Genomic DNA, 25777 nt, shown 5'->3' on the forward strand with positions numbered 1-25777 from the left:
AAAATCCAGATTCACGTTATTTTAATCATTAATACATTTAGTTCACTGTAAAATGAAATTACCTACCTGAGAGGTGTGGGGGGCGCTGCCATGATAAGCCGGAAACAGATTAATCATCCAAAGGAAACGCGACTCACTCGAAATGGGCGTATCATCGCCACATCATCGTAAAATAGGACATTCCTAACACATTTATAGAAGTTGTATAAAATAGTTTTGCGCAAGTATCTACTGATCTGATACATTTTATGTTTTAAATTGAATCAAGTGAAATATACAGTATATAACCCTAACCCTAAAATAATGTTAGAGGGGTATCTTCTTTCTCACCTGCTGTGGCTAGAGGAAGAGGGGGCCTATTTATGAATGATGAAGGTTCACACTGATGCTGCTACGGTGGTGCAGGTGTAAACGTATGGTCAATCTGAAACACCAGGGGGCGCTGCTGCAGGTGTAAACGTATGGTCAATCTGAAACACCAGGGGGCGCTGCTGCTGCTCTATGTCTTCCTTATCCCGTTGCTAATGACAGCTGAGCTAAAAAGGGCTTTGCATGACTTGAGTCCGATAGGAGAGCATCATCCCAGCCTAGACAGTGTGGTGATGGAGGATGATAGCTAATATATACATGTGGATAATCAAAGTTGCGAGGACGAGTCATCTTGTTATGCCAACCATTTATTCCGGATCAGGTAAATGCCATCTTATTGCGGTCAGCTAGCTTGTCAACACAGACTGACAGCAGAAAGCTAACGCTAGCTAGCCAGCTAGTGATTCCGGCTAACTTCGCTCACTAACGTTACATGGTTTGGTTGCTTAGTATAGCCACATTTTCAAGTCGAATTTAATGTCAATGTCTGCGCTATTTTCGTTTCGAAACATCAATGTTCGTTTGCTAGATAGCTAGTTATGCAATGTTCACTCTTGACTTGTGAACCAGCAGACGAGTGCTAGCTAGCTGTAACATTAGCCGATATCTGGCTAGCTGTGATGGCAGGAACAGAGAGAGCACTAGCTGTAACTTGATGTTTCCTGGTTGTTGTGCTAGCCAGCTAGTAATCCATCACTTTTAGCCACATAGGTAAAACTGTCCAGGACATTATTAGCCATAGTAGTATCTAGCTAGCAGGGTCTACTGTTTGATTGTCATCTTGTATAAGCCTTATGTAGCTGGCCACAAGCATAGCTACCTCGTATAGTTGACTAGCTAGTTGTCAGTAGCAAATGGCCAGCTAGTCTCCATGACTTACAGAAACTAGTAATGATGGGTGGACACTATTCGCTTTGCTTTCATCACTTTAACAATTCTCTGCTTGTCCTCTGTACATCCTTTATCCGTGTTCAGTACTTTCAAATCGTCTTGTCAGTCACAAAAGATAATCTGCTGTAGAATTTGAGCTCGTAAACGTTCTGTATTGTTGAACCCTGTGTGCAGGTGGAGGCTGGTGGAAAGACTAGAGTGCAGCAGAAGCACCATGTACTCCGAGTGGCGTTCGCTGCACCTGGTGGTGCAGAGTGACCAGGGCCACCTCAGTGTCCTGCACACGTACCCGGGAGGTGTGGGCTTGGAGGTGGCGAATGCCGTGGTCAAGCCCCTGGGCACGGCTGTCAGCCCCGTGGCCACTGAGAACATCCTCAAGACTGACAAAGAGGTGAGGAGTCTGTTGCGTTTCTTGATATGGATCAATGTATACCTCTTATTAGATTATAAATACTCTGGTTGTTATGTTTGCCTTTTGGTTGACAGCAAAATAGGGAGAGAGGAGGATAGGGAGGGAGAGAAGGAGAGAGAGCAGGATGGTGTCGGCACACCAGAGAGAGAGACAGCAAGAACCAGGTGAGAAAATGGACAGGTAGTCAAGACCACATAAGTAAGTAGCCTTGAGAACCGATGGTTCTCGAGCCTAATGGCCCATAGGGAAGGAGCCTATCTCCTGTTTCCGTAGCGTGAGGCGGCTTAATGTACAAGTTAGTACACCCCCTGGACATGACGCTGGTATGTCGCAGGGTCTTACCCCCGGGGGGGGGGGGTCCATTCCACGGTCCATGCCACCCCCCTAAGGCAGCAAACCTAGGGGAAACACTGCAGAGGTTAGCATTAGGCCCACAACAAGGACACAGAACATATGTGTATAGAGTAAATTAGCTTGTCATATATAATTTCCCTTCATCTTCCTTTCCTATCATCCCTGCTATTTCCAGGTGAAGTGGACCATGGAGGTGCTGTGCTACGGCCTAACTCTTCCACTTGAGGGGGACACAGTGAAGCTGTGTGTAGACGTGTACACAGACTGGATGATGGCCTTGGTGACACCCAGGGACTCCATCCCCCAGCCTGTGGTAAAGGAGCCGAATCTGTACGTCCAGACCATCCTCAAACATCTCTACAATGTCTTCCTACCCAGGTACTGTGAGCACGGGCAGAACTGACAACATCCCCACTACTTTCTGTATCCAGTTTTTTTTCTTTCCTAGCACCAGGGGAGCCACCCCTCCCAAATTTCGTTGTTTGGTACCTGTACTATAGCAATGACAATAAAGACCATTCATTCATTCATTCATGTGAAGCAATGCTGCCTGATACTCTTTCTCACTTTTACTTATCCCTCCCTCCCCCTCTAAGGCCTGAGCAGTATAGTCTGAGCCACATAAGGCTGTGTCAGCAAGTCCTAACAGCAGTCCAGAAGTTGGCACGGGAGTCTGTCTCCATGGTGAGGGAAACCTGGGAGGTGCTGCTGCTCTTCCTGCTCAGGATCAACGACACCCTGCTGGCCCCACCCATCATTGGAGGTTAGCCACGGCCCCCTCCACTTCCTGGGTCTTTGTAAAAACATCTGGTCATGTTCTACTCTTCATACCTGATTTAAGATTACTATCTCAGCCCCTATGGGCACCAACTTGTTTTGCCTATGGCTCATTGCTAAGGATGTGATGTACAATGGGTGTGAGCTGCTAGGGTCACACAGAGTTGCTGTTGAACTTTGACTCTGTGCCCAGTTGGAGTGGCGGAGAAGTTGGCAGAGAAGCTGATGGCGGTGCTGTTTGAGGTGTGGCTTCTGGCGTGCGCCCGCTGCTTCCCCACGCCGCCCTACTGGAAGACGGCACGGGAGATGCTGGCCAACTGGAGGCACCACCCGCCTGTGGTGGAGCAGTGGAGCAGGGTGGCCTCCGCCCTTACCTCCAGGTGATGACCACAGTCTGGACTGACCTAAGGCGATGCATATCATATATCATTTTATGCACCGCTGAAAATGAGGGCTCTCTGTTTTTTGCTGTTAGTTACACTTCCGCTGTGAGGTATGTCATGAATGTTATACTGCAAAAACAGTACATTTGGATTATATGGTTTTGAAAAGTCAGGGTGCTTCAGGGTTAACAGAACATATTCACGTATTTGCCATTAAGCAGAGGTTTTTATCCAAGTTACTAACAGTGCATTGAGGGCATACATGGACCCAGTGGGAATCATGACCTGTTAGCACCATGCTCTACCAACTGAACCACACAGGACAGGGTGTCCTCGGTGTCTTGAAAAGTATTAAAAGTTGATAAATCAATTTTGGGAAAATCAAGACCCTTAATAAGTATTAAAAAGTATTTTCACGATTTTATGAGGTCTTGAATTTTGTAGGTATTTTTCTGAATTAAACTCTGTCCAAAGAGTTTGAGTCCTTAAAACGTTTAGTAAAAGTTCGTGAATTTATTAGTTTTATTAAAAAACAAAGATGAACCGGAAATTCTGTTGTATGATAGACAGTGGTCTAGTCTATTGCAAACTAAAACTGTTAAGTTAAAGGTGTCACTGATGTAAACGGTTACAGCTCGAAGTGGCTATGAGGTCTGGAAAAATATTGACAAGGTCTTTAAAAAGTCTTAGAAAGGTATTGAAATTAACCTCAAGATTCCTGTATATACCCTGCAGGACAATGATGTTGCTATATAGCAGGTACTACTACCTAGACTGCAGGCCACCTGATTTGCCTATCCAGTCAAATTGACTATTTGAATTCTGGGTGGCATTGTAAGGTGTCCTGTTGAAAATGCATACTGCGTCAGTGGAAAGCTAATAACATGTTGAACCTTGCGCTGTCTCACTAACTTACTTGCCTCACAAGTTAAAGTTCTGAAGCTCTCCTGTTGATGCACAGGTGGTTGGGATAAGTTTGAAAGCATTTCCTAGGATATAGAGTATGCACTGTAAGAGATGTGCATAGATAACACTTGTGGTTGTGTGTTTTGTGTGTGTGTGTGTGTGTGTTTTTCAATCCAGACTGTTGCGCCACACCCACGGCCCTTCATTTCCCCCCTTTAAAGTCCCTGATGAGGATGCTAATCGGATCCCTGTGGAGATGGACAACGAGTGTGTGGCGCAGACCTGGTTCCGCTTCCTCCACATGCTCAGGTACACAGTAACAATGCTGTTGTCTCCCTATACATAGCCTCCTTTTCAGCCTTACATGGCCTCCTCTTCAGCCTTACATGGCCTCCTCTTCAGCCTTACATAGCCTCCTCTTCAGCCTTACATAGCCTCCTCTTCAGCCTTACATAGCCTCCTCTTCAGCCTTACATGGCCTCCTCTTCAGCCTTACATGTAATACATGGCCTCCTCTTCAGCCTTACATAGCCTCCTCTTCAGCCTTACATGGCCTCCTCTTCAGCCTTACATAGCCTCCTCTTCAGCCTTACATGGCCTCCTCTTCAGCCTTACATAGCCTCCTCTTCAGCCTTACATAGCCTCCTCTTCAGCCTTACATGGCCTCCTCTTCAGCCTTACATGGCCTCCTCTTCAGCCTTACGTGGCCTCCTCTTCAGCCTTACGTGGCCTCCTCTTCAATAATAATAATAACTTGGATTTGTATAGCGCCTTTCATAAAACCCAAGAACACTTTAAAATTCTAATGGTCAGATAGACAAAACAGAAAACAAAACAGAAACCGTGACTAGGGGCCAAAGGCCTTGGTGAACAGATGGGCTGATTTGAAGGAGTCCAGGGTGGGGGCGTTGCGGATCACTATGGGGAGAGAGTTCCAGAGGGTAGGTGCAGCCACACTGAAGGCTCTGTCCCCAAAGGTCCGTAGGTTGGTGCGGGGGGTGGACAGCAGGCCCATGTCAGCGGACCTCAGGTTCCGGGATGGGGTATGTTAGGAGAGGAGGTCAGTTAGGTGCTGGGGGGTGCAGGCGTGGAGGGATTTGTAGGTGAGGAGGAGGATTTTGTACGTGATGCGGGACTTGACCGGAAGCCAGTGGAGGTGAATGAGGGTGGGGGTGATGTGCTGCCAGGGCTTGGCGTGGGTGAGGACCCTGGCCGCTGAGTTCTACTCATACTGAAGCCTGTCCAGGGCTTTGCTGGGAACCCCGAACAGGACTCCATTACAATAGTCCAGACGGGAGGTGACGAAGGCGTGAATGAGGGTTTCGGCCACGGAGTCAGTGAGGGAAGGTCGTAATCTGGCGATGTTTCTGAGGTGAAAAAAGGCGGATTTGGTGACAGATTTTATGTGGGACTGGAAGGAGAGGGTGGAGTCCAGGATGACGCCCAGGTTTCGGACTTCGGAGGATGGGGAGATGGAGCAGCCGTCGACCTCAGGGTGAAGCCGCCAACCTTTCCGGAGCAGCGCCTTGGGTGCCACAACCATGAACTCTGTTTTCTTACTGTTGAGTTTGAGAAGGTTAGATGTCATCCAGGTTTTTATTCCATGCAGGCAGTTGATAAGGGACTGGGGGGGGAGCGGAGAGGATGGGGTGGAGCTGAGATAGATTTGGGTATCGTCAGCATAGCAGTGGAAGTTGAGGCTGTGATGGCGGAGGATCTGGCCGAGGGGGAGCATGTAAATGGTGAGCCTTACACGGCCTCCTCTTCAGCCTTACTTGGCCTCCTTTCCCTCTCTCCTCTCCCTCATGACCACTGACCAGTGAAAGCCCCTGGCTCTATTCAGTTAGGTGCAATATAGCAGATAGGAAAGTTGCTATAAGTCTAGAGCTGATGAGATTCTTTAAGCTATGTGACGGAATATACAGTATTTTTATCTTAGCCTAGCGTTTGGACACCTTTCATCCTCTCTAATAAACCCCAGAAGAAGTCATAGGGGGACTAGAACACAAAAGGATTCACCTGTTATCTTGGCAACCCTGTTCCAACTGCCTCCTGCTGTATTAGTGTCTTCCTTTATGATTGACCTCCCCCTCCCCTTTTTGGTTTTCATAGCAACCCAGTGGACCTGAGCAACCCGACGGCGGTGAGCACCACGCCCAAGTTCCAGGAGCAGTTCCTCAACTCCAGCGGTATCCCCCATGAGGTGGTGCTGCACCCCTGCCTCAAGCAGCTGCCCCAGATCTTCTTCAGGGCCATGAGTGGTGTCAGCTGCCTGGTGGATGCTTTCCTGGGTAAGAGAGCTCTGTGGATATAGTCATGTAGGACTCATGAGTCAGGCATAGTGCAGTACAGGGTCCTTCTCAATTGTCTGTAATGGAAAGAATCTCTTGTCCTTCGAAAACTGATAACTCTAGACTTCTAGAAGCGCTTCCTTGCCTTGCCTTTTCTCCCATCATCTGAACAGATATGAAAACAGATGGTTAGATTAAAGCTAACTAGATTGGAGGATTCCTACCAGTAGATTTCTATTAAATATTCAAATAGAAACATATCAGTAGCATTCTCCTCTTCCTAGGTCTCTCTGTTGAAAAGATGGCAGTGTGGGAGAGGCTGTTCTCTCATGGTACAGTGTAATAATCTCCAACTGACATGTCAATGATAAACGGGGATAGAGGGGCTTGCCTTCTCAATGAAATGGACAATTTCTGTTTATGGTGGCGGTGAAAGACCTGAGAGATTTGAATTGTGCTGTTTTGGACTGGATGCCGTTGGCAGCTGATGCCAGATTTCTTTTTCCAAACATTGATACTTGGATTTGATTGGTCAACTTCTAGCGTTTGTCCATGACTCCTCATGTTGTTCAAGCACAAGTTGTATCTCTCAGTGATTCTATCTATGTAACAAATTCAAACAGTTACATGGTGGTGGTCTATATAGCATAGTACTTTAAACACAAATGTTAGCTTTTTAACAGTTCAAAAGTATAAGCCTAATAAGTAAGTTTTCCATTGAGAAACAAGTTTCCTCTAACTCTTTATTTGTCTTGAAATGTCTAGTTGAATAGGGGAAGATGTATCTGGTTATAAAAGGGTTACATATACAGTATGTGTAAATCCTTAGAATTTTGCTCCATGTGAACATTACAATTTATTTAGAGTCTTCAACCACAGAGCTGTTGCAGGTTTTGCTGCTTCAGAAAAGAGAAGAAGAAAAAATCACAGTGACAAGTGGTTACCTGCCTAACATGCTGCAATAACCTTAACCATAGGCTATGGAGATAGAGGGAGTTGTTTGCAAGCTTCCTGTGTTTTTATTTTATTTTTAACTTCCTTTGTAACTATCATGAAAAGTTAATGTGTGATTAAATGGATGAGTCATGCATTACTGGTGTCCTGTACTGTTGGGTGAAGGGAAGGCTTTGATAAGACTCAATTCTCTTAATGGATAGGTGTGAGCAAAAATCACCAGCCATTGTGCTCTTTCACATTGTATTTGAATAAAACATTTCTTGAAGTAGAAGGAATATATTTAAGATACTGGCGAATCAGCCTTTTCTTTCCAAGTGAGAATATAATGGTGCATTCTAGTAATATCAGAATGTAGTAAATACGAGTTTCCCACTCGGAAATAAGCACTTGAACGAGCCTCAGAGCTCCACATGGAAAACTTGTGGTAGAAGGATGAGTTTACGAGTTGCGATGTTTCTTCACCTTCTCCGTATGCAAATGGCTGCCAAAATACTTAACCAAAACTATCAACGGTGTTCATAACTTCTGTAGTTTTAACATGGTTGGGAAAATTGTTCCCCCGATGCAATACGGATGCAATACGGAGCACAAAAAGAAAAAACTTTCCTACGGTGTCCATGTTGTGAACATAAGAAATTGACGTGAGCTAGCTAGCTGCAATTATGTTGGTTGAAGAGTTATTCCGACCACAGAAACACTTGATTCATTGGCTCATGTTGTATTTGTGACTTCACCAACGTCACCAACTGGGAAGCTCAGAGTTTCCTAGAATGCATCAATACTTAAAAACTCATTGCCATCATTGGTTATTTTGACTAGTGTGGGTGAGTAGCTTAGTTTTCTGACCAGTCCTCTCCTTTTCTACAGGCATGTCCCGGCCAAGGGCTGACAGTGCCCCTCCCACCCCAGTCAACAGACTGAGCATGTCCCCGCCCTCCTCTGCCAACAATACCACACCCCCACACAGCCGCAAGCAGCGACACACCGTGGTCACCAAAACCACCAGCAAAATCTCAAACGTAAGTCCTTTCAGAATCCCCTATTCTAAGCTAATGATGACACGTTTGCTTTTAGAAATGGCCACATGATATGCCAGGGTTAATTGTTTTCAATAGAGGAAAGTAATATACTGCATGATAGCTCACTCTAAACATTGTTTTTTAGCATACCTTTCATCTATGTAATTTAGTTTTTCCCCTTTCTCTCATGGTGTTCCACATTCCACAAGTGTAGGCTCTCTTTTTCACTAGTCTTTTGCAACCCGTAATCCGATTAATGGCTCAATCCCGACCCTTGCTTATAAACAACATTGATTCTAAATTCCTGGTTAGATATCTGCATGTTGATGATTGGCTGCTCTCAACAGGCAAGTGGCCAACAGGCCAAAGTGTCCCAGCAGCAGCAGCAGCCCTCGTCCTCCCCCACCCTGCTCTCCAGCCCCAACCAGAGCAGCTGGGAGACGCGGCCCCTGCCCGCCCCTGCCAGGCCTAAGGTCAACAGCATCCTCAACCTGTTTGGCCAGTGGCTATTTGATGCTGCCCTGGTGTACTGTAAGCTCCACAGCGGCCTCAGCCGAGACCCCAGCATGACCGGTAAGGACTTGAGTGCCCCAAGACTGGCCCAAGATCCTAACATCATCACATACTAGGCCATTTCTGTGTGTTGGTTGGTAGAAGGGTTGTTTGTGTGTGTGTGTGTGTGTGTGTGTGTGTGTGTGTGTGTGTGTGTGTTTGTGTTGGGTTATGGGTTGTATAGGTATGTTTTGATCATGTGGGTGAATGTGTGTTGTTGGATGGAGGTGAGCGAGGGTAATTTCTCTGACCTCTGCAACTAGTTTGTACTTTGCTCTAGCATTGCTGTGGAGAGAATAGTGGTTGCACAGAACGCTAACGAATATACAACTTTTATTGACATTCAGCTGAAGAACGAGTTTATTGCGGTAGTCACAAGAGATTGCACCAAATGTTAGTCAGCATTGCCATTTTGTATAGTTCCATCTCTCTTTCCTTGAGTAGTCTTGTGCCATATTACTGACAGCACTATTATCTTCAGCACATGTGGTATTTAGCACCATGGATATGGAGCACTATTTCTTCTCTTCATGTTTGGTTTTGGTGTTCTGTCCTGCATGCTGACTCTCTGTCTGCCATGTTTGATGTTCAAAAGTTTCAGGGTCAAAGGTCATCCATTGAGGAGAAAAACACAATTCATGCATTTATGAATTGACCAAATATTGATATGCTTTGATTTGTCTCCACTATTTCTGTTATCTTGCAGCCTCTTTTATCCAAATTCTTCTTTCTTATAAATCTTGTAAGTAGGAACAGCAGCTTTTCTCTCAGTCAGTTCTTGAATCCCGCTTTTGGTTTTCTTTTTCCATCATCATTGCCATCGTTGTTTTCCCCCCATCATTCTAACGTTCTCCAACGTTCTCTCAATGTTCTCCAAGCGGAGATGGAATGGGAGCACAGACTCGCCACTTTCCCGACATAGCGTTGCCAGTTTGTGACTACGCCACCACCACACATTCCAATGATTTTTTTTTATTTAATCATTTATTTTTTTGCCACTAACCCCTGTTGTTTGCCTTGAATTCAGCATAGTTGTCTTCTGATTTCCCCTTGTGTACTTTACTTGACTTTTGTTGATTTTGGTTTGGTGCCTCAATGCATGAAGTGAATGTCTGTACCTTGAGTGACAGTGATGTCATTGCAATGCAAGAACAAGGAAGCTGACACAGGGATTTTGCATTGATGTCTTGCAACTGATGTTCACTTTTGAAGTTTAAAATCTCAGTTACACTCATTCATGAAAAAGGATAGGCTAACATTTTTTTTGACAAACTCTTTGTGTCAGAAGTCCCTTTTTGCTGCTTATGTATGTACTGTATGTATGTATGTGAGTGTGTGTTTTGAAGTGATTTAGGTCTGTATTTATGTTTGTCTTCATCCTCGGTGTGAGATTTGTCTGTCTCTTTGTGTACTGTTTGTATGTGTACTGTTTGTGACTCAGTTTATATGTTTCTTTGTCTGTCTGTCTGTTGTTTACATTTACATTATGTTGTCCTTTTTTGTGTGTAACTTTCTCTTTATTTGTATAGGGTAAGTGTTTCTCTGTATTTTAGCATGCATGTGTAAGGACAGCCGCTTTGTCCCTTTTGGGCTCCTTTCACTGTCTCTCTTCCCATCCTCCACAGCCATAGCCACCCAGGTGGGCCTGGAACTGAGGAGGAAAGGCTCCCAGATGTCCACCGACTCCATGGTGTCCAACTCCATGTTTGACGCCAGTGAATTTCCTGAGAGCTATGAGGCGGGCCGTGCCGAGGCCTGTGGGACCCTCTGCCGCATCTTCTGCAGCAAGAAAACCGGAGAGGACATCCTTGCTGTTTACCTGTCTAGGTAAAAATTGTAGTTGCTCCTTTTAGCATGCTAACGACTATGGTTGGCAATAGCAGTAGCGTACATGGGGTGCAGTTAAGCTTAGGTTTAGCTATGTTAGCCTGTCTGATTTAGACCTTTTCCAGCTGATCCACCAAAGTGGTTTTCTCTCGAAGGTCCCCAGTTGGTCCACTTGAACTGTTTAATTGGACATACTGAAGATGATATATCTGTACGGTTTCCATTGTGTCTGAAGAAGTTTGTAAATCTATGCAGGTTCTACATGGTTCTGATCCAGGGTCTGCAGATCTCAGACTTCATCTGTAGGCCTGTTCTGGCGAGCATCATCCTCAACTCGTCCTCTCTGTTCTGCTCAGACCTGAAAGGCATCAATGTCTTGGTCCCCTACTTCATAGCAGCTCTGGAGACCATTCTCCCTGACAGGTAACCCAGATGACAACACACAAAGCTGTTTAACCGGCTAAAACATGACAAGGATTACGACAGTGTGCTGAAACCACTATGCAGTGGAGGTTGTCCAGGGCTTTAAGTCATGTGATGCCTGTGCTGTTAATTAAGACTCTGATGTTAAACCAACCCTGGCTATCATTGTCCCCACTGCCCTTTCTCCAGGGAACTGTCCAAGTTCAAACTGTACAACCCCACAGACCTGAGGAGAGCTTCCATCAACATCCTACTGGCCATGATGCCTCTACCACACCACTTTGGCAACGTCAAATCTGAGGTAGAAACTGGTCCAACTTTTCTTTAAATACCCAGCCATGGGTGGTTTGGCAATGTTGGGAGAGTATAGTATGTCATTTAGTAAATACATCTATTTGATGTCATGTAGTGATACCCTACAGCTCACATGTCAATTACAAGGCCCACAACAACTTTTAACCCGGCCCTCCAATAAATTCGGACAAACATTTGAATGTGGCCCGTGCGCTGGTGTTTTAAATTTAAGTCAGAGACAATACAACATTGAAACACAGGAGGCGCTACAGCGCTCCACTCTCACGCTTTTATCAGAGAATTAATAAAAGCCAGGCCACCATATAAACCACGTAAATGAATCTACCGTTCCAAAAGTAGCTAGCATTGCATTGACTATATTGACCTTATTTGTTGTTTTGTTAAAAGCAAAGTACTGTGATTAACTGTGCAGTTATAATTTTATACAAAATCATTTTTCAGAACAAATACTATTTTGCTTTATTAATCAGTTTTGCTGGTAACAAAGACCATTTGTAGTTTTATTATATTAAAGACAATAGTACCGTACTGTGATGCAAATGTGTTTTGTTTAATTGTGAAGTTATTTTATACAAATAGCCTAATGTTCAGCATTTCATAAGTGCTATTTTGCTTTAATCATCAATGCTGGTAACAAAGATGGTATTTGTTATTTTGTTACAGACAAAGGTGCTACTGTGATGCAAATGGAATTGTGCAGATATCATTTTATACAAAAACATTGTTCAGCACTTCATAAATACTATTTTTGCTTTATAATCAGTTTTGCCGGTAAGAATTACCCACAAACATGGAAAAAGCATAATATTTGATGGTTATTTGATAATATCTGTACATCCATGCAATACTTTCAAATGTTACTAGCCTACTTATATTTCTTCGATATCATTGTACTAAATGTCTGGCCCCAGATGTTATTCACAAACCTCAGCCTGGCCCTCAGCCCTGCCCTACAGTAACTTATTTGACTGGCGTTGTTGTTGTTGTCTGCAGGTTCTTTTGGAGGGGAAGTTCAGTGAGGATGACGGATGTCCCCTTGACCAGCCTGTGTCATTCCTGTCCCTAAGACTACGTCTGGTCAACGTCCTCATTGGGGCCCTGCAGACAGAGACGGACCCCAACAACACCCAGCTCATCCTAGGTCTGTCGCTCACTTACTACCCTCTTCTGCTCCTTCTCTCTACCTGTCTCACTCTGTCTCTGTCTCATTTTATTCTCCTTTCTGTAGTTTTCCCGAATGCAGTCTCTCTCAGCCAGTTCTACACAAACACGTACACAAACACGTACACACACACACACACACACACATACACACACGCTTTCACTCCTTTATGCTTGGTCTCTGTCTTCCCCTTCATTGTATTAGATCTATCATTTTTATTCTCTCAGGTGCGATGCTCAATATTGTCCAAGACTCGGCACTGTTGGAGTCCATCGGTGCACAAAATGAAACAGTAAGGCTTTTCGATCAAAAACTGCCACCGTTTATCCTTCTTCATAACCTGATATCAGTAAAGATTAATGGAATTGAATTTAATATACTGTGAAGTCTCTTGTTCAAACCCACTGTCCCTTTTACCCTGTGATTGTGATGTATCAGGGCAGTGTTGATGGGAGCCACACAGGACTCAGGACCCATAGCCGCACCAGCAGTGGCATCAGCCTCACCAGCGGGGGCAGCACTGAGGCAACCAGCCCAGACACTGAGCGCCCAGCTCAGGCACTGCTTCGAGACTACGGTGAGGACTTACTATACTATTATAATATGATAACTATTAAGCATGATACATGCTGTAAATACACTGAACAAAAATATAAATGCAACACTTTTGTTTTTGAAATCAAGTTGAAATCAAAGATCTAAGACTTTTTCTATGTACACAAAAGGCCTATTTCTCTAAAATGTTGGTCTCAAATTTGTTGAAATCTGTGTTAGTGAGCACTTCTCCTTTGACAAGATAATCCATCCACCTGACAGGTGTGGCATATCAAGACGCTGATTAGACAGCATGATTATTGCACAGATGTGCCTTTGGCTAGTCACAATAAAAGGCCACTCTAAAATGTGCAGTTTTATCACAGCACAAAGCCACGCCCCAAAATAGAAATTGTCCAATCATATCACAGCAAAAGTCACTACAGGCAGAAAACAACACGCTAATATCTGATGGTGAAAAGCTTCTAGACTAAATATTCTTGTTATCTTTAAAAAACATGTCTATTACTTGCTGTGGTAAATCAGAAATGTGCCAACTCCCGCCATTGTAAGTCATTGAATGTCATTCAGTCACTGTCGGTCGGTCAGTCACTGTCAGTGAAGCATTGTTTGTTTGTCTGATTTTTCAAAGGGGGCGTGGCTTAGCGATAGGTCCATTGGCATTCTGACTGCAGGAATGTGCACCAGAGCTTAAAGCTCTGCTTTAAAGTCTTAGAAAACTGTTGCGTTTCTATTTTTGTTCAGTGTAATTATTAGCAAATAGCTAACATGATTAGCTTTATTATTCTCACCAATTGTGAACTGACTTAAACTACTGCTACTAAATGCTAGGTAGCAATATCAATACCATTAATTAGCCATTGTATTTTAACCATTTCACACTGACTTTGATCATGTTTAATGTTTTTGCTCTGATCCATTGCTACCTGGTGAAATGTTCCTGAAATGAAACTGATTCAATTAACATTGTTCTTTTGTAGCCAACGTGGTTAAAGTGGTATACAGAGTTAAAAAGCGATGGGTAAAACGTATCTGTATGTGACCCAAACACTCTTGTTTGCAGTGATGCTGTACTTCTTAGACTGGAGAAGACACTTGCTTAAACTTTCTTTAGTATTTAGACCCAATGAACCAAAAGAACTATCAACATACAGTAAACTTCTCTTAACAATGGCATACAAGTTTTTCTAATGCGGCTAATAATCTCTGAACTCCAAAACTCAATATGGAAGAAAGTGCAGCCATTTCATTCTCTATAAAGTGTGAATTCCTCTGTTCTCCTCTGGAAAGCTTAACTCTTCCCTCTACTTCATACTGGATCTAATGGTCCTTTCACATTGTATTTTTTACACCTGTGTGCTGTGGTATGAAAGCCTGCTCTACCAACATGATCAGGGTCCTGGCCCTGTTTGAAATTCATCCTCCCTTCCTTACTCACTAATTGATGTATGTAATTAGGAAATACAATCTTTTTAGTTCAATGATTAGGTTAAATTGAATGAGGAGGTGCGTCTCAGTTTAATGTAGCCTCTTCTTCTTGTCCTCTGTCCTTAATCTGTACTGATTATGGGAGGAAACGGATAGGTGAAAGCAATAGTTCAGCGGTCTACTTGGAGACTTTCACCTGTCGGATTCTTCTAGACCAGTGTGAATAAAGAAAAGGGGAGGTAGCCACTTAAGAGTGCTGAGATTCACCCATGGACTTCATACTTGCTTCATACTTGCTTCATACGTGCGCCAAGTAGAAACCTATAAGCCGCCCCGCGGTGGTGTAGCGGTCTACGCACTGGCCGCTAGTGCATGCTGCCCACCGGGGCCGGGGTTCGTATCCCGGCTCGCCAGATCCAGATATGGCCGAGGCACACGGGAAGCGGCATATTGGCCGGCCGCTTCCGAGGGGGGTATAGGAGTATTTCTGGACTAGGATCCGTCGCGCAACACCGCCCCCTGGGTGCCGGAATAACGGTACTGGGCTCGAGGAGCCAGTCAGCCTAGTCTGCCTGGCGCCCTCCTCTGGGACTGCCGGCCACGGGGTCGTGCGGCGGATCCTATGCAATAGGCAGGGGATAATTGGATGCTAAGTTGGGTTAAATTGGCTACCAAATTGGGTGAAAAAGGGATAAAATCTGAAAAACAAATGTAAAAAAAAAAAAAAAGAAACCTATAAGCCTTTCTATAACGCATGAACACATACGTTTCCCTCTAAATTACCATAGCATTAGCGGCTAATGGTTAGCGGCTAACGATTAGCGGCTAACAATTAGCCCCATAGGGTTGAGTGCTAACTGGCAGCCCTGTTGTTCCTGTCCTGCTTTTCTCTGCGGTGGTTGGTTTTTCTGGGGTGTTATATCCTATAGCTCTTCCAGATACGGCGGCGGGCCTCCTGGTGCGCAGCATCCACCTGGTCACCCAGAGGCTCAAATCCCAGTGGAGGGCAGACATGAGCATCTCACTGGCCGCCCTGGAGCTGCTGGCTGGCCTGGCCAAGGTAAACATCACCTACCTCAACTCAACACAGCCTAGCCCCTAACCTAACCAGGTCCGGTCTTAACTTCTCCCACAGTCTCCTGAAATGCGTGCTAAGCTTGTGTGTTTCTGATTCCTGACCCCCAGGTGAAGGCTTGTGTGGACTCGTCGGATCGTAAGCGTGCGGTCAGCTCCGTGTGTGATTACATTGTGTACCAGTGCAGTCGCCCGGCCCCCCTACACTCCAGAGACCTCCACTCCATGATCGTGGCTGCCTTCCAGTGCTTGTGTGTGTGGCTGACGGAACACCCAGACATGTTAGATGAAAAGGTAACTGATCAGACTGGATCCTTATTGGTGGTTGCATTTATGACTTGCATTTATGTTTCATGTTGTTATGCAAGACCAGAAATGACAGTGCTAAATATATCTAGCCATCCCATAACTAGGACTCTGACTTCTTCTTAGTCAGTCCACGTGGGCCGAAATGGCCCTAGTTGAAATGGCCCTAGTTGAAATGGCCCTAGTTGTTGACCATGTCGGGTGTCTTTCTGTCAGGACTGTCTGGTGGATGTGCTGGAGATCGTGGAGCTGGGCATCTCCGGCAGCAAGTCCAAACAGGAACAGGAAGTGAGGCACAAGGACAACAAGGAGCCCAACCCCGCCTCCATGAGGGTGAAGGATGCCGCCGAGGCCACACTTTCCTGGTGAGACTACAGATATTGATATTCAACCAAACCACGTAACCAGGATTCCTGGCATGTAAAAAGAGTTTAAAGAATAAGCCTGATGTTTTCTAATAGCAATGTTTTGCTATGTACATTAAGTCCTCATTGGCGTTGTCTCCAAATGTGTCCTGTGGCTACTGTAAAACACTGACTTCAAATCAAACTTTATTCATATAACACATTTGGTACACTGGTACAATATAGTGCAGTTTTTACAGGAAAAAAGACATGACTTCTTTGCCACCTCCCCCAGTATCATGCAGGTCCTCGGGGCCTTCCCGTCCCCCAGTGGTCCAGCCTCCACCTGCAGCCTGCTGAACGAGGACACCCTGATCCGCTACGCCCGGCTTAGTGCCACAGGACCCAGCAACTTCCGATACTTTGTCCTGGACAACTCAGTCATCTTGGCCATGCTGGAGCAACCGCTGGGCAACGAACAGAGTGAGTGGAGCCAATATGCCACTGTTTCAGTCCAAATGATGATGGTGATAAACTTTATTTATATATTGCATATTTTATGCAGACACGGTCAAGTTCAGTGCCCTGTGCAATACAAATACGAAGAGTAAAAAAACAGCTCAAGAGCATATTAAGAGCAACAAGAGTGTAATAGGATCAGACAGAGTAAACCTGACGTTTCAATTGGTCCTAAAGGAATGACCAAAATAGCGTCAGAATTGATGTTTTCCACCTTCACTTGTCTTTGTGCTGCGAAACTTTCGGGAAACTCATCCGAGAATAGTGGCCAACCATTGACTCCCACTGTGATAGGATTCTCTGGTGTGACTCCTTGTGCTCCTGTCTCTGCAGACCCCAGCCCCTCAGTAACAGTGTTGATTCGGGGGATGGCAGGGAGACACGCCTGGACCATGCAGCTTTTCCACCAGCCAAGGGGGGCGCGTGCCAACCAGAGGGTGAGGAGAGTTTACCCACCACACTACCAATGCTATACCAGTCACATCATATAACTTCCCATGTTATGTATACATTTAGCCAACCAATTAAAACTGTTCCCAGAGGTCTTTGTTATGCATATACTTTTTGCTGCTCAATACTGCATACTTCAAGAGGTATAGAATTGTATATTATAAAGGTTTATAACAGCTGTAATTATCAATTAGCATTACGAATATAATGTCTTATTTATAAGTGCTCTTGAAAAGGCAACTAGCCGAAACGCCGAGCACTGGCTCACTTTCTGTTCAACCTATGTTGGAATGCGTCCTGTTTTCGTTCATTAAGTTATTGCTCTAAAAACATTAAGAGAAGTCTAGGAAAAAAATATTTAGGACGATGAGTGAACACCTCACTCTATGTTACCACATTTTAAGGAAATGTATTTCCCCTTATCCTTCCTGAATTGTACTAAACCCCATATTTTGTTCTTCTCTCCTACAGCAGGTGTTTGTCCCTGAGGCGCGCCCAGTGCCCAAGGAAGACGTGGGGATTCGCTACAACGTTAAACAGAGGCCCTTCCCAGAGGAGGTGGACAAGATCCCCCTAGTCAAAGCTGACGTCAGCATCCCCGACCTGGATGATATCGTCAACAAGGAGGTGAGAGAGGGGAGACATAATGGCCATATTCTATGTTTTAGAATACATCCTTCCTTCCTCACTTGATGGTAGTTATTGATCTAACGTGATTGGATAGGTCTAAGCGAGCCACTTGCTGCATTGCTTTTACCACTCAAGTCTTGTCAGATCAGTGATTTCTTCAAGGAAGGTAGGAAGGATGCATTTTCTGAATGTTCTAACAGGGCCAAAATTAAGACAGAATACAGAAAAAGTAGATATATATAAATAATCGTAAATTGTTGTGGTTAATTGTCACTGATATGGAATTAAGTTTGGAATCAATATTTATGAACTGGCAGGGAGAATCCAGAGTTACATGCGTCCCAAAGTATAACCACCCGCACGTGAGTTATCCCTTCCTTCAGGAGACACAGAGAGGGGTCAAAGGTTAACCTGATCACACTAAAACACGGGTTTTGATTGAAGTAACAATTGTCTGTTCCAAGTAGCAGAGGTTAAGTTGTGCTAGAGGAGTGTGTGTGGTGAGGTTTGGAGGTTGTGGGATAATGGTATTAACCTTAAGTGTGTGTGGTGAGGTTTGGAGGTTGTGGGACAATGGTATTAACCTAAAGTGTGTGTGTGTGTGTGTGTGTGTGTGTGTGTGTGTGTGTGTGTGTGTGTGTGTGTGTGTGTGTGTGTGTGTGTGCGCGCACATTCTGTACTATGCATCACACCCCTCTTCTTGTACTTCCTCCTCCTCTCAGCTGGAGCTGCAGCATGATAGGCTGCGCAGCTTGATGACCAAGCAGATTGATTACGAGAGTACTCTTGAGAAACAAAGCGATGACCTCTGGAGGTCAAAGCCCTTCCCAGATCCCCTCACCGACTGCAAACCCCCTCCACCCTCCCAGGAGTTCCAGACAGCCCGCCTCTTCCTCTCTCACTTCGGCTTTCTGTCTTTAGAGGCACTAAAGGTTGGATGCTGTAGTCTTAAGTCAATAGTTGGCCAATGTAGTATACTATATATTTCTATATACAGTTCTTGTGGTCTAACAGTACAGAGACACAATGTTGTGGTTTCCCTACCTTGCCTTTGGCCAAGTAGCTGCTATCTTGCATTACCTATTGTAATGATATCCCAAAAGAAATTTAGAGTATAATGGAATTCGCAATCCTTTGCTGGTTGACAATGTCATTCGGCCAGCTTTTGTTTGGACTGACTCTTACCTGAATTCTCTACCTCTCAGGAACCAGGCAACAGTCGCCTACCCCCTCACCTCATCGCACTGGAGTCCTCTTTGCCGGGTTTCTTTGATGACATTGCCTACCTAGACCTGTTGCCGTGCCGACCCTTTGACACTGTCTTTGTGTTCTATGTAAGGGCAGGGCAGAAAAGCAGCCACGAGGTGAGAACTCACAATTGCTTTTTTTTGGTTCATACTGAGTCTGAGTCCATCTCCTCTATTTGGGAGGGGTATCTCCGGTTTTGGAGTAGACTTTGGTTTCAGCCCAGCTCTGACACTTTTGATTAAGCTAACCCAGATCTAAACTGAATACCACCATTCTTTCAAATATTTGAATCAGGTGTGTTGGTTGTGCATGGCTGGAACAAAAGCCTGCCCACACCAGCATTGACCCTGCTCATTCATCCCTGCTCCAGGTCAAATGGGGTCTTACCCTTTTCTATGCATCTGTATTTTTACATGGGTACTGTAAGATCTGCATGTTCTATTGAAGCATTTTTGAGCATCGTCGGCTGTATATACCATTCTAGCTGCTGCATACTATGCCTGCCAGTTTAAATGGCCCCTCAGTGATCAATAAAGTGTATTGATTTTAATTGAAGATTCTAAAGAATGTGGAGTCATCGTCCAGTGTCCAGCCCCACTTCCTGGAGTTCCTGCTGTCCCTGGGCTGGCCTGTGGACGTGGGCCACCACCCTGGCTGGACCGGACACCTGGATACCAGCTGGTCCCTTAACTCTTGCACTGACAACAACGACGCACAGCAAACAGGTGAGCCACCTGCTGAGGAAACGACCAGAGAATTGAACCTAGGTTGTCAAGTGTAACCCATCGACCGTTGAAGAAAGTGTTCAAGGGTTGTGTGTTGAAGCCGGGGTGTTAAATGGAAGACAAAATAGTTTATTTTGGTCTCAAGAAAGGGAATGGTTAAGGAACAGATCTCAAGGCCTTCAGTCAGTTGTAACTCACTCACTGATGCAGATGGTGTTAGCTCACTGTCCTCAAACCGAGGTGTAAATACACCTAACCCTAACCCTAACACCTGTCTTTGGATCTCAGTCACGGTGAATGTTGAATGGTTCATATGTTTTTGGTTCCATAGAGGAGGCAGCTACACCAGAGGACACGGGTGGTTCTGTGTTCAATGGGGAGAAGAAGGTGCTTTACTATGCAGATGCCCTGACTGAGATCGCCTTTGTCATCCCCTCGCTGACAGACTCCTCGGGTCAGTATTTCGTTATCACTATAATCAAATGAATTGCCATGGATTCACCAACTCTATAGTGTTTCTCACTCTGTGGCATTGACATCCATGTGTTCATGCATTACAGTGATAGTAATACATCTTGTGTGATATTTCACAACAGGAATATGCATAATATTTATTTATGAAGTGCTAAAATGTGACATTACAGCACAATGACTCTAAAAAACGTATCATTAGAACATGCAACAATGCGACAATCACTTAATGACCCTGATTTTGGTATGTATGATTTGTTTGCAGAGGACTCCTCAGTGCACAGCGACTCGACAGTGGAGGCTGACACACACTCCGAACTCCCGCCTAGTGTACTGAAACAGCCCAACCTCACACTGGACCTTTTCCCAAACCACTCAGACAGCCTAGAGTCAGCCAAAAGGGTAACTTTAAACGTTTTACATTTAGAAAACGTTTGGCATGATGATAATAACACATACATTACAAATCTTGAGTTTTTGTATCAGCTCAAGCTCAGAATTCTGTTTTACAGGTATGGAATTGTGGAAATATTATGGTCAAGTTAATCAAATTTGTTTTAAACTTTAATCTTCAAAACAGTAGATCTACTTCTGGACGGGTATTTATTTGTTTGGAGATATTACACGGCTTTTAATGTACTTGTGTATTTGTTGTAAGTCGCTTTGGATAAAGGTGTCTGCTAAATGCCAAAAATGTAAATGTAATGTACTGTGCAGTTAAATGATTTGATATTTCTTACAACTCTACCTGCCTACATGTGTGGTCTGTTGTCCCTCCAGCTAAGTCCTACGGTGAAGACAAATAGAGGCTCCACAGGAAAGGCTGCTCCCCCGCTAGGGCCTGAGACTAAGGTGCTGGTGGTTTGGGTGGAGCGCTATGATGACATCGGTAAACAACCAAAAACCTCTTGCATCCTCTTACAGTTTCACTGGATGTCACAGCTCTAAATTCTGCATCATTTATGTCCTTGTGTGGTAGAAGACCGTGATCAGTAAAATTGCACTGTTCAGTACAACAGTCAGTCATGTTATGGCTTACAAGAATTGTAACCTCCAAATTGAGAAACTATTGAATACGGGCGCTAAAATGTTATTGTTTTTTTTTTCTAGACAACTTCCCTCTCTCTGATCTCTTGGCGGAAACCAGCACAGGTTTGGAGGCAAGCCTCAACAACAGCACTTCCTGCAGGTAAAGACGCCCACGCCTAGCCACATCCTAACACCCAGTTTTAAGGCCATGCTTTAAACACTGAAGAGTGTGTCAGTCATTCTAAGAGGAATAAGAGGCACAGACATTCAAACAATACCAACAGGATGCTTGTGAACATGTTTATTTTACTGACATACTGACATACCTACTCAACTCTATACTCCAAACAGTTTTTTTCAGATTGGATTCACCATTTAGAAAGTATGTTTTTCAAACAAACTCTCCCTATAAAGTGCTCATGTTTAGTATTTGGTCGACAGTATTTGGTCGACAATCCTTTGCATGCATAACTGCCTGAGGTCTGTGATGCATTGACCCCACCAGATGCTCGGTATATTCTCTGGTGATGCTCTGCCAGGCCTGTACTGAAGCCATCTTGAGTTCTTGTTTGTTCTGAGGTCTTTATGTTTTTTTGGTCTTTTTTTTTTTTAGCTCAGTGAGCTAACACCATCTGCATCGGTGAGTTACAACTGACTGAAGACCTTGAGATCTGGAATGATCCTTAATCATTCCCTTTCTTGAAACCATCTTCAGTTGTTTGTTTTTAGGTCTTTTTGCTTAAAATCAGGAAATGAAATGCATGTTCAATTAGATTTAAATCTGAAGATTGACTTGGCCAGTCAAGAACCTTTTGGCACTGAAAAACTCTTAAGTTGTTATGGCAGTAAGTTTGGGATCATTGTCTTACATTGAATTAGGAGGAATTTGCTTGTACTCGTACACTTGTTTCTGTACACTTCAGAATACATTCTGCTGCTGTTTCACAGATGAGGTGGTTAGAGGATAGTTGTTTTGGGTTCATTCTTATTCATGGTGTACATTCTTCCGTCATCCACTGTAGAAGTCTTCCTTGGCCTACTGGCCCATTTGTGAGTGCAGTCTTAATGTTTCTGATAGATTTTGACTCATAATGGCTTCCTTGACTTTCATTGATGTCAATTCTAGGCAAATGCAAAGCCTAGAATCAATACTAGACATTGACAGCTCTCTTATGCCTGTACAAAGGGTGTGACAGAACACCCCTGACTAATCAAAATCCTGTCAAAGCCAATTTTCCAATAATAGAAATAGTATAAAATGTATAGAAAAGGTTGCGATTCTAAATGGTGAAACCAATCTGAAAAACATTGAATTAAAGCTGATTTTAACATCATACTCTGTAGTTTAAAAAAAAAAGAAGAAATTAAATCCAAACTTTTGGAGGATAGAGCTACAAGAAGACGAAATGCTTCCTCTTTACAATACTTATGGAGGGCACTGTATTATCACAATACATACATATTGTTCACAATTAATTAACCAATTTTGCAACAACATTTACCTGACCAAAAACAAACAAACAAGGTCTCTATTGTCAGTCACCCAATGTTTTCTCCAAGGCTGAAAGAAGCCCTTGACACACTGTTTTTTCCATATCCCTCTTTCTCTTACCCTCCCCAGGTCAGGGTTGTTGGAGAAGGATGTCCCACTGATCTTCATCCACCCACTGAGGACGGGCCTGTTCCGGGTCAGACTCCACGGAGCCATGGGCAAGTTCAGCATGGTCATCCCCTTGGTGGACGGGATGGTGGTCAGCCGGAGAGCACTAGGTGATCTATCTCTCACACTTTTCCTCCCACTTGTCTATTTCCGTTTAGGCCAGTTTGCAAAATGTTTCATCCATTTGCATGGAGATAGCATTATGTTATTTCCTTGAGGTTATCTAAAGTTAATTATTTTATCAAATGGAATTTCAACCATAATATTTAATTTGGGCTGGACTGTTGCTGTGCTTTTACAAATCACGTGCTTTTACTCATTCACTCAACTGGGTATTTTCTTTCTTCAATCATCCAATGTTTTTTTGGTGGTTGTTCTCCCAGGGTTCCTGGTCCGACAGACAGTCATCAACGCATGCCGGCGGAAGAGGCTGGAGAGTGACTCTTACAACCCGCCCCACGTCCGCAGGAAGCAGAAGATTGCAGAGATTGTACACCGCTACCGCAACAAGCAGCTGGAGCCGGAGTTCTACACCTCTCTCTTCCAAGAGGTGGGGAAGGGGAGGCCTCACCTTTGACCCCACCCTCCTGTAAGAACACTGACACACTCACACACAGACCCAGATTCTCTATATTTATACTGTACTATTTTGTTATTTATATCAACTCTTGTGTCTGCCATTTACTTCAAGAGCGAAGTGTCAAAAAAAGGTACAAAGGTGCGAAGGATTTGTACGCACATCTGAGCCTAAGTCTTTGGGTGGCCCACTCAATTAAGCTTTGGGTGGTTAACATTATCAGTTACTATACATCCTTATGTAAGTCCATGCTTTGTGGCAACAGTTTCTGCTTTTCTTTAATTGCAATATAATAGTCTACATGTTAGCCTTTTAAATAATTGTAAAGAAGAGAGTATGTTGGTCTTGAAATCCTCAATTTTAGAGTGTTTTTTAAGAAGTTATGTAGGCTGACAGATATTGTTTTACAATGAAGTAGACCAGTCTTATCCAGCTATTCACCATTTTGACTTTTAGGTCATATTGCACTGTTGGTGTGTTGAGATGTGAATTTTACACCTGAGGTGTTTCTGTTCCCGACATCTGCAAGTCACTTAATCCCACACGACAGTGATGTCTATACTGGATTTAGTGAAATGTCATAACCTTGACTCATGACTATTCCATCATCCATCTATATCACAAATATACCTTCTGTGGTGATGAAAAAGATGTTGTTGGTCACTTGAATGAATGAGACCATCTTAAACCTTTTAGATAATCTTTGGTTCCAAGTCATATGCCCCTTGTTTCACTTGATGGCAAGGTTGCAGGTGAAATGCAGGTGAAGCAGGTGAAGCAGTTACATATGATTGATTGGGAAACAAAATGATGATCTGTCAGATTTTCATGGTCACCTTAAATAACTGAATTAGTTTGCTAGTTATATGTTAACAATCATGAGTCTATTTTGTTTACTTTGTTGATTGCAATCTGTTTACTTGATTTTGTTTACTTACCGTACTTCAGTCCTGAAGTCGAACCCTTTACTGTCTGCCTTTAAAAATGTGAATTTATTTATCGCAATGTTTAACGAGGACAACCTCATTTATTCCTTTACTTTTCTTATGGGAAGTCTTAATGCACTGACTGAGCACATTAGATTTTTATATTTCGTTTATTATCTTACATTTTGTCTTTTTTTGCAGTCTGAAGTTTGTAAAACCCCTATCGTTCTACCTTATGAAATTGGAATTATAAGGTTTATTCAATGTTTTTTATTTTTATTTTATTATCTAACTGATCATGTCTCACATGTTGATAATTTTATGAGTTTGTGATTTTTACACAGGCCTATAATTCTATGTGACGGAAAAAAGAATCCATGAAAGGAATCAAAGCAATCACATACAATCATTCATCTTATTCTAAATTGCGCTACCAAACTAATTTGTTGGGTAATTTTAACTTGTGAAATACAGATTGGGATGATTATATGTACATATACAGTGGAAGGTATATCAACTTGGCATTCCTTTGAAAACGCAAAAAAATGTTTGTTTTATCATGTATGCACATTTTTTGAGGATCACATTGTATATTGAATGTAACGTTAATTCAACTAGGGGGCGGGGGGACGAGAAATCTATGTAATTGTATAACATTTTAATTTCTTCCTATTGATCCCCGACCTTTGTTTACAGGGTGTCATTGAGGAATAAAGTAAAATTACTTATAATGACATCGTCTACGCACAATGTGTTCATTGTTTAATTGTCAATTAAAACCGCATTGGAGTTAATCGGCACTGCTGGAAAAACAACAACATTCATATTTACTTTTAGCCTTAAGTTCTTTTGATTAAACAGTTGATAGTGATTAGTGGAACATTATCTACACAGGAACATGTTTACCGCAGTCTTTATGCAATGCGGTAAACCTGTAACTTCCTAGCCAAAACGGTAAAAAGGGTAGGTGTAGTAGCCTATACTTTCACGCTATTGAGCAAAACGAAAGCAGAGTTAGATGGGGTTTATGAAATGTTTTGTGGCGTTAACGGTTCTCTCGGTTTAAGTCTATTGCCAGTGAAAAACAGGATGTGAGTTCACGTAAAGAGCTCCAGTAGGCCTATGTGCCTACTGCTTATCTGACTCTATTTCACACCGTTCCTGAAGCCTGAGGTGTGAACGTGGTGTGAACGTGGA

The 25777-nt window shown here is 43.6% G+C and overlaps 1 protein-coding gene across 1 annotated transcript; it reads left to right on the forward strand.

Annotated features, from left to right (window-relative positions):
* Positions 1-638: 638 nt before the first annotated feature.
* LOC308159987 (ral GTPase-activating protein subunit beta-like) lies at positions 639-25274 on the forward strand. The gene is made up of 30 exons (XM_080533826.1): positions 639-691; positions 1435-1651; positions 2202-2404; positions 2623-2789; positions 2997-3183; positions 4270-4401; positions 6205-6383; positions 8208-8359; positions 8707-8932; positions 10537-10738; positions 10994-11161; positions 11351-11462; positions 12470-12617; positions 12866-12930; positions 13077-13215; positions 15560-15681; positions 15807-15989; positions 16218-16366; positions 16641-16832; positions 17205-17301; positions 17789-17941; positions 18667-18876; positions 19150-19308; positions 19749-19917; positions 20249-20371; positions 20654-20790; positions 21169-21277; positions 21499-21577; positions 23039-23187; positions 23461-25274. The coding sequence occupies exons 2-30, from the start codon at positions 1475-1477 to the stop codon at positions 23652-23654; spliced, it is 4482 nt and encodes a 1493-aa protein (XP_080389952.1). The 5' UTR covers positions 639-691; positions 1435-1474; the 3' UTR covers positions 23655-25274.
* The last annotated feature ends 503 nt before the right edge of the window (positions 25275-25777 follow it).

Source organism: Nansenia antarctica, assembly GCF_963989245.1.
Source record: "Nansenia antarctica genome assembly, chromosome: 6".
Classification (NCBI taxonomy): domain Eukaryota; kingdom Metazoa; phylum Chordata; class Actinopteri; order Argentiniformes; family Microstomatidae; genus Nansenia; species Nansenia antarctica.

Coding starts and splice junctions, on each gene's coding strand:
- LOC308159987 (XM_080533826.1), top strand. CDS start 1,475: ATGTACTCCGAGTGGCGTTCGCTGCACCTGGTGGTGCAGAGTGACCAG. Junction 11,162..11,350: donor GAGACCATTCTCCCTGACAG/GTAACCCAGATG, acceptor CCCTTTCTCCAG/GGAACTGTCCAAGTTCAAAC. Junction 20,791..21,168: donor GCCTAGAGTCAGCCAAAAGG/GTAACTTTAAAC, acceptor TTGTCCCTCCAG/CTAAGTCCTACGGTGAAGAC.